The sequence below is a fragment of the Anopheles marshallii genome, chromosome 2 (genome assembly GCF_943734725.1).
Source record: "Anopheles marshallii chromosome 2, idAnoMarsDA_429_01, whole genome shotgun sequence".
Lineage (NCBI taxonomy): Eukaryota > Metazoa > Arthropoda > Insecta > Diptera > Culicidae > Anopheles > Anopheles marshallii.
In genome coordinates this window covers 50352711-50362280 of record NC_071326.1, presented here as the reverse complement: position 1 = coordinate 50362280, position 9570 = coordinate 50352711, and the positions used below count along the sequence as shown (strand labels likewise).

The 9570-nt window shown below is 46.8% G+C and overlaps 2 protein-coding genes across 2 annotated transcripts; both read right to left on the bottom strand.

Annotated features, from left to right (window-relative positions):
• Positions 1-497: 497 nt before the first annotated feature.
• On the bottom strand, positions 498-9196 carry LOC128718094 (N-acylneuraminate-9-phosphatase; the record flags this gene model as incomplete). The annotated part of the gene is given in 3 exon segments (XM_053811768.1): positions 498-842; positions 2931-3413; positions 8966-9196. Coding segments are annotated over 3 exon segments (1059 nt in total), but the record flags the coding sequence as incomplete, so codon positions are not given.
• LOC128709902 (neurochondrin homolog) lies at positions 5433-7634 on the bottom strand. Its single transcript, XM_053804939.1, has one exon. It carries the CDS (start codon positions 7632-7634, stop codon positions 5433-5435), a length of 2202 nt encoding a protein of 733 aa, XP_053660914.1.
• Positions 9197-9570: the final 374 nt, after the last annotated feature.

The window sequence follows — 9570 nt, the reverse complement described above, 5'->3', positions numbered from 1 at the left end:
CCTGTGTGTGTCTGTATTTGTGTGAAATTAAAATTCGTTCGCGTACGCACTCCTATTTATGCTACAATGCGTGGGTAATGTGTTCGCGGTATATAGTGATAGGATGGATAGTAAGTATGTGGAGATCACTACCCGCTTTCTTAAGATCGACCAGATTTGTCGGAACGAAAGAACTAAGCGCGCTAGGGATGAAGGGTGTGAAACCATCGTGAAGAAATATTCGATAGAGAAACAAGAAAAGCGATAATATAAGTAATGAATGGATGCGCGGGAGACACCATCGCCAGGAAAAACGGTTAGAAGATTACAATCGGCGTCCGGGCAATGGAGCTGTGTTCCGCGAGATAGCCGACTGCCACGAGGGGACGAAAGTTACGTCCTAGGAACTACCTCTTACGGAAGGATATGCAAGCACCCGCATAAAAGACGCGTCTGTCTAACACTCTCCCCTTTGCTCACGGCTTACCCTTTGGCAGCCGTTGGGACCATCGCCAAATTCAGCTGCTACTGCTGCTGCTGCCATTACTGTGCTGACTGCAATCGTTGCTGGAGCTACTGTATGTGCTGTAAAGATCGGGTATCTCCGGTAGAATACGATTGTACTGTGCTGCTCGGTTGCGCGTTGTCTTCTGCTCGCGGTCGCCAGTGTCCATTTGTGCCGGGGTTCGTCCGCGGAACGACGTCGACGGTGGTAGCAGGGCCGGTAGCTTCAGCACATTGTCCACGATCGCGTCCGGCCGCACATGGTCCGGCACATCCTGCATCGTCCTGTCCCCGACGATGCGCTGTTCCGTAGGCAGCGGAAGCCAAACCGTTGCCCCTAGATTTGCCTCGATGCCACCCTGTGAGAGTGTGACCAGCCCAGCACAGCAAGCACCAACCATAACACAAGCGATCATCATCATCATCATCGTTCGTCCCCATACACACAATTTCATACACGCACACGTGCGAACATACACGACCACACACGTCCCCGTGTCAAGCGGTTCGTTTCGTTAGGGGGCCGCCCAGCGCGGGATTTTGTTTAAAACACCCGATTGGAGCCGGGTTTTTTTTGTATCATATGTGTTTATCGAAACAAAATAGATATTTACCAATCAATAGAGCAGGCCAATGTTTGGTGTAGTGTACAGGCGGCAGGTAGGCCCACATCCAGCATCGGAGACATGCCGTCATCAAGCCAGTAGGTAAGTCCACATGATGTCGGCCGATTTTGAAGGGTCCAAGGCAAGCATTGTGTTGTTGATCGTTCGGTAGAGCACATCATCATCCGCAATAGGGCGTTCGTAAGTTTTGAAGTAATGTTTTCATGTTTTCAGTGTGTGCAGAAAATTCGGAATTCAGACATATTGTTGGTCGTTTCGTGCGCGCACCATGTGGAGGTAGTCATTTCGGGAACGGGAATGGGAAGGAAAGTAATGCTTCAATCAAATGAAATTAAACTGGTAAACGTGTGTAGTGTGTATCAGGTTTGGCATTAATGCTATTATTATATAGAAGAAATACGGCTACGACATATGTATGGATAACATGATCTGGAAGGAAATTCTTTTCTCTGATATATGTATTCTCTTGACCATGATCGCGAATTGCTTATACGTAAACAGAAATACCGACACTCCTGCTTTAGTCGCCACGATGTTACTTCACCATATGTTAGGGGAAACAATAGTGAATTAGTGCGGATGATCGTCGTCGCATTCAAGCTATTCAAGTGGATTTTTTGGTTTCGTTACGAATAATACTTGTTTGCCTGGAAATTATGATGCATTACAGTTTTGTAAGAGAGGTTGTTCGAGCAAGGATCAATCAATTCACAGCTGAAGGATTTTAATTGAATTGTAATATTAAACTTTTAACCGATTATACGGAAATGATAAGATATATTAAGTGTAATTAAGAATCTTCTCGCATCACTAATAACAACGGACATTAATGTGATTTATGTTTTACGCTGCATTCGAACCAAACAGCCCTCACAGTATGGTACTATATAGTTCCAATGGAAGAAAAACAGTATGAGAAGGAATTATGTGTGTTGTTGGAACAAGGGGACAACTTACCGTTAGCGCTCTCTCTTGTTAAGCGGTTCGCGCAATAGGGCAACCCATTTAGTATTACCATATCTGTGTGAGAATGTGTTTCTTAACTACAAAAAGAAAGTTTCGTTTGGGGTTTTCATCTGTTTTTTTTTTTTCGTTCGGCACGATTAACTGTACGAGACGACAACCGCGGGCCGTACTTTGCGAACATACCGCATACTACCAACTCGCTTCCCGCCCTTGCCCACATGATACACTTGGCACTTACGTACAAAAGCCGATCGGTTGTAGAGGCACAACAACGCATATGTCAACACGGAATACGACTCAATTACGACGCTCGGTTATTGATTTTAATTCGACATTTTTTGCTTCTCTTGCTTCTCTTTTCTTTTCCTCCCAAGAATCGTTTTCCCCGGTGAACCCGAAAGCGCGCGGTCTTGTCGATGAACATGTGTGTGGATGATTTTGCTTCCCCGGGTCAACCACCACTTTTCTTCTTTCCTCTATTCACGCAGGTGAGGTATGGTTATGGTATGGAAATGGTTGTAAATGAACGAGCGCGCCCGTATGATGATTGTTCTTTCTTTTTAGACGCGCCGCACAAAGGATGCAGATGAAAATGGCATTGAATGGGGTGCAATAAATGTAGATCAAGAGAAGGATACACCTGTACATCATGTGGGTGTGCTTATAATGGTACCTTTTCGCAGTGTGTCTCGTATGGGTTCGATCGCTTTCCCATGAAGGACGGATCGTGAGCGGTTTATAGGAGGACGCGTTATACACATCCTGGAATGTTAAGATACGGAAACAACCGCGGAAGGGTGTGTGGGGGAAGAAACACAGAGCCGTCCTTGTGCCGTGGCGATCGCCACCACTCACCTGAATGTCGGTCTCGAGCTTATCACCGATCATCACGCACTGGCCGGGCGGGACACCTAGATAGTGGCAAGCTGCGTAAAAGATATTGCGATCGGGCTTGGCCCACGGTAAATCAGAGGATACCAATATGCAATCGAAGTACTTGTTCAGCGCCAACCGGTCGATCTTTTCCCACTGTGCCGCCGTCGGACCGTTGGTGATGATGCCGAGCAGGTACTGGAGCCGCAGCGTTTGAAGCATGGTCTGCAGTTCTGCGGGCAGTGCCAGATAGCGGTAACGCCACTCCAGCCACCGTCCGTACAGTTCCGAGGCCAAGTGTTTGTGTGTAACCGGCAGCACGTCCTGCCAGAGCTGGGAACGCCACTGGGCCAGCGCCATGTCCGGGTTGTCGGGGCAGCGGCGAAACGCGGTCAGATAATCGGTACTGGTTTCATTCGCCAGCTCGCGACTAAGGCCATGTTCGCGGTGTAGCAAATCGGCCACCTGATGGGAGAAAGAGCAAAGTTTCGTTCCAGACGGTTCATAGTAAAATTAGTGATGGAATATACAAATCCCCAAATGCAAATATTTCGGCGGTGCGACGTGTTTACTCAAGCGGGAGAATATTTACGAGATGATCGAAATATGCAGCAAGGGAAAAATTCAACATTGGATTTAAAATATTGATAGAATCTGCACCAGCAATACAGCAGTATGATCGTCTACTATCAATAATCTGGTCGATCAGTACAATCAACAGCTGCAAAGAAAATAATCCAGTAATGATATTCCAAAATGTCCCACTGATCTCTTCAGACGTGTACATGTACAAATGTCTTGCGTTAATCTGTTAAATTTTTAATTACAGAACATCTTTAATCATCCAAACGATGTCCCGCGATCTTCCACGATATATTCCGCAATTTGCTCAGAAAGGGTTCACCACAATATGCTCATACATCATCTAACTGGGGGTAAGTGTGCTTGCTTGTGGTTTACTGGGCAAACAGGAGCATGTGCAGGCGATCACGTATGTACCTCCCTAATGCGTCCCTTCAGTTCAGTGTTATTTTCCCTCCACAGGCCAAGGCGCAGCACTGAAATTGAATGCTATTTTCGGATTTGCCGCACTCTTGCACATGGAAATACGACGATTTCTTCAGCGCTGCTTTGCCTTTTTGTTCATACTTTTCAGGAAAAAAACGATAGATTCCTAGGAGGAAAGTGTGATCGGAGGAAAACCACAACTAACAGCATGCACTTGTCGATTGATGAAACAAGAAGAAGTGCATCTTCGTTGTTATTGCAGTACAGGCAATAACGCATTTACTTTGCACACCGACCACAAGAGGGCGCTAGAGAGAAAAAACTTATTTTCACTGTTCATCATTACGACGCGATGATTTTTTGCTCCGCTCAATTTGTTGCCGCAACATCGATGCCAACAAAAAAGAAAATGAAAGTGTAGAACGCGAGATTCCTTGGCATGTTCCATTCGTTCGGACGTGTATTGCCGGTGTGTGGTGGGTGTTAAATGGCACCGTACCAACTGGGGGGACATTTTGGTTTCTCCAAAATAAATATAATTTTAATATTTCGTCCAAACGAAAACGTGTGTAGTTCGTGTTTCGCCATGGGCGATTAAGCGGATCCTACCAACGAAGGAAGGGAATTACACGGGAAGAACCGAAGAAGTATTCTACTCCTGCAACACCGCTACTCATCGGTATTGGAGTGCCCTGACATAGAAGATCGCTATGGGAGATCGAAATTTCTTTCATTCATTTTTAAATTTTCTTCTTGTCCGATTTCCCTGCAGATATCCTCCAACTCACGCGACATGCAGAAGAATGGGTGGAGTGTGTTGTTTGCATCGCGCACCACCTCACGATACTCACTCGCCCAGTGGGTAGGAAAGAAAGTTCTATTTTTAACGGGAACCTACACTACCGCATAGCCAGCCGCCCAACAAAATGTACGTCCTCCGACAACGGCGAAAGACGGCCGAGAAATTGGTGCTCATCTTCTCCTCCGTTTCTAACCGAGATTTTCGTTGTCCAAGATGGGCGAAATAAAAGTAGGACATCAGAGAACTGATCTTTGAGAGCTTACAAATGACAACTGGAGTATGTTCAGTCCATATTACCTTCGTATCTGATATATTACACGTTGCTAAAAGATCTAGTTAAGAAACGTTACGAAACAAAGAAGATGTCCTATTTGTTTACACGTAGAAAACACGTTTATTCTGCACATTATAGCGTACATTCACAATTTGCTCTTCTCACACTTTTCTCCTTCAGTATCACCCATGCATCATGCATATGGCGGTTATAAGCGAACGCTAAAGTATAAGATGGACAATGAAAATGAAAATGCAGCAAATAGTAGTATAGTAAGTGATGGATTCACTGTCGCCCTGGCAAAAGGGTGCAAAAGGACGGCCGACAACGAAAGAGATGAATTCAGAATGTAAAAAAAAATGAACCGCAAACTGCGCACTTGCAGGTTACGGTGAATTTTCTAGTCTCCAAACAGCTTCTTGCCCAGATCCATCATCCGATGGTTGCGACACACTTTGAGGGCGTCCGCCTTCTTGAGCACGGGCGCTACGGCCGGATTAGCGTCGACGAGCTGCGAAAGGAAGTCTTCGTACGCCAGTTTCACGTTCGGCGGCAACGTGCCAATCTTCACCTTGCGCAGCGTTTCCACAATGCCCTCGGCCCATCCACTCTCGATCGCAAACTCGGAGATCCAGGGAATCAGCTTGATAATGCCGCTCATCGTCTGCATGCCCAGGAACCACAGCTCCATGATCTCGAACCAGTGCTCCTTGTACTGCAGTGACACTACCAATGCCTGCGGATCGTTCGATTCGTCGATGTTGTACGCGTCCCACAGGAACCGGATCGTCGTCTGGATGTAGCGGCAGATGGAGAAATCATTCTTTTTGATCTTGGAAGCTTGTTGCTTCAGCAGTAACAGCCCGAGTACGGCCAGATGACCGTGCATTACAAGATTGTCCGGGATATCCTTCAGCTCTGGTAAGTTTTCGAAGATGAACCGCAGAAGTTGGGCGAACAATGTGCTCTCTTCCACCAGCTTGGCCTCAAGCACGGTTATGTTCATCAGGATATTGCACAGGCTAACGATTGCCGTTCGCGAATCCTTCATGTCGTCCAGCTGCTGTGGTGTCAGTTCTGGGTCTGGTTCGTTCATGCGCTTGAGACGTTCGGCGCGAGGTACCGGTGGTTTTTTGTAGTGTGCAATCGACCAGTGGAACAGAAGACAATCGTACAGCACCTGCTCTTCTTTCTCCTTCAGAAAGATCTGACGTGCCTCCTCCTCCACCACCAGGTGACAGATGGCGGGTAGCATCACGCGCAGAATGTCGGCCGGCGGTTGCTGCTCGTGATCGTCCACGTTGTCAGCCTTGTGCGCGATGCGGTAGTCGCGCGATTCGTAGAATGACTCATTGGCTAGCTTGAACAGGAACGGCAGAACCTTAGCGACGTGATTCTTCATGGCCGTCGTTTCCTGCGCCAACCAGGCAGTCAGTACGCGCACCATCGCGTACGCGAACGCCTTCTCCGTTTTCTGCAGCCGATCTTTTTTGGTATCATTCGCTAACTTTACCAACAAACCGAGCACGGCAGAGAAGGCTCCCTTAAGGCCGGTATAAACCTGCTGTTTGTCCTTCTGATCGAGATCGAGCTGATCTGTGGACATATAATTGATCGACAGCTCGAGAATAATGAAGCAGGCAGTGATCAGATCGGCTTGCTGAACGCACTGATTGAAGCTTTTGTTATCCATCTGCATGCGCACCTCGATCGCGGCCAGCTGCAGTAGCAGAAGGAAAAATTTCTTCGGATTTTCCACATCGTGCAATGTCCACTCGATACCGAGCACATCAACCGCGTTCGCTGCCAGCTTCAGGGCTGGATCGCGCTGTGCCTTACCGATTTTGCTTTTCAAAATATCGCTGATTCCCTTGTACAAGCATTCGGGCCAGATTTCGCCCTGAACCGTGCGCGCAACCAGATCTCGACGACAGTGGAACAGCAGTGCACTGATCATCTCCGCCAGCTCGAACTTGCGCTCGGCGTGATCCGTCTCAAAGTCTAGCGACACGCGCTGCAGCAACGCATGGAACAGCTTTGGATCGCTTTCCCACGAGTTGGCCCCAAAGCGGGATACCAAAGTCACGATCAACGTCAGTGCCTCGTCGATCTGGAAGCTGCGCTGCGTGTAGATCTGCGCCATCTTTGTGATGACATCATGCTTGCGCAGAGCCAGCCGGCCACTTTCGTACAGCGAAATGCTCTGCAGACAGTGGTACGCCTCGTTGATGACGATCAGATTATCGTCGTACTCGTCGTCATCGCACGTCGACACGATCCCCAGAAACACCGGTATGCTGTCAAGCATGTCCTGGTGCGTCGCGAGCTGCTCATCTTCACAGAAGCAAGTGAGAATCGACAGCGCTACACTCTGATAGACCGAGGCGGGACAATCATCCGGTACGTCTTTGCTCGTGAGCAACTTGCGCAAAAATTCGAACCCGATCGATTCGAACAGCATGCGTTTGCCGGCCTGGTTGCAGTCTTTCCCCTTGATCAGCTTCGTCACCATGAACAGTGCGGCAAACTTTTCCGTGTCACTCTTTGCGTTCTTCAGAATCAGCGAACACTTTTTGATGGGTTCACTCACTTCGGCCGACATGATTACGCCTGCTTTGGTGATTGCTTTACCGTTTCTAGTGTTCTTCTCACAGCGGCACAGAGATCTCGCTCAGCCACACACAAACACACTCACTCGGATTCCTGAAAGTAGACGACTTGGGCTAGAAATGATCTTTCTATAATAGAAACACCGCCGTGGACTGTCCGCGAACCGTTCCGTACCAAGACGTTTTCTCGACTGATTCTGGCAACGACGACGGCCGGTGGAAAACTGTTCTCTACTTTCCCAGCAGTACATTTCCACTCACTACACGATTTGGTCGCCGAAGTTTCTCCACGAGAGAGTCGGGAAATCGTTAAAATAGATTCCTTTCTCACGCTCCCATAGGAAAATGACCCCGGCGTCTCATCATCTGTACCGCGCCTGGCTTTTGCAAGGGTTTCCACAATGCTGATACACCGTGCTTGCAAGAAGGACCTTCGAAAAGCCTCGCGGAAGTAAACAATCCCACGCGTGTACACTATTCACTGCCCATTACGGGCAGGATGATGAATAATCGTTTGTTTTCGACACATTTTCCACACGTAGTGTGGGAATTTCAATACGATGACGACTCACTGCCACAGCCGCAGACACCGAAATCTCCCGAGCAAAAGCACACACGTTTTTCCGCGCAAATAAAAATAAAACTCGTGACAAACGAAAATAGCGCTGTCAATGCGACAGGCCCAAATGAACAACGTTGTGTTCATTTGGCACGGTCGTTCGATAAAAACCCTTTGGTGTTTTGTTGTGGAAGAGATGAATCATGTCAATGGAATTTTAAAGAAATATTTCACGTGCACTTGGCAAATAATTTTAAAACTGTAAACTCTGTTTTCATCGATTTGATTCGTCTTTGTTGTGCTCTTAAGCATTTAAACTCATCAGAACTCTTTTGCCACTGCTTCTACTCAGTCAGATACCAAACGTATCATTGACTACGTGAGTGTATAACGTGTGCTTGACCGTTAAGGGTTTAAATAATGCACACAGCCTAGACACGGAAGGTGGATTTTTACACGTTTTCAAGTGCACGTTTTCCACATTAAAACAACAGTTTACAGTACGACCTTTTGCATTAGACCGATTTTAGCCGCAAAGAAAAGGCGCAATACAAATGCCGATCCATCTAGGAAGGGTAATTGAAATGACCTGCGAGGTCAAACAAATTGTTCTGCCACCTCGTTTTTCACTTCAAAAAGATCCACTAGTGCTGGCTGCAAAGCACTACATCAGGTCGATCTGTTATGGTTGCGTTATATAAGTTATTTTACACACCATATTTTAGCCAGCTCCTGTTGCCAAATAGCAGGCCCCACTAAACTTACCTTGCTGCATGCCTTTGCATCGGCTTTCCTGGTTGCGATCAGAGTGTTATCAAGGTCGAAGAAAATAGCAGATATCTTCGCATCACAGTTCAGTCTCTTGATGGCACCACGGAATGTACTCATGTTTGCAAGTTGATTTGTTTTGGATGGTGAGCACGAACGTATTTCTTGTTTGGTGTTCTAAATGCAAAGTGTGCCTCGTTCTGTTGGTTTGACCAAGTTGCAGGTAACAAAAAGTGTTTATGTCTGCTGCTCACATGCTGGAGGGGTGATTACACGGTGTGTAATTTTGTGGGATTTCAACGTTTGACAGCTAATCGGTCAGGTTGGGGTGTTGTGTAAACAGGACTCAATCAAATTATATCTACATCGCGGAAAAGGTACTTGTTGGAAGGAACCTTTACGGAAGCAAATGAAACCATAATCACTTTACATTTATATAGCAATTTCCGCTAATGATAAAGCATTCAATTTGTCTCCAAATATGTTTAAAAATGGCTATTTTAAAGCAGAAGTTTTATCGATTAACTGTCACTTTTCCATACCGTGTAGCTGTACCTTAAGTACAGCCAGTGCATGTGAAAATCGTCAGTTATTCAAAAAGT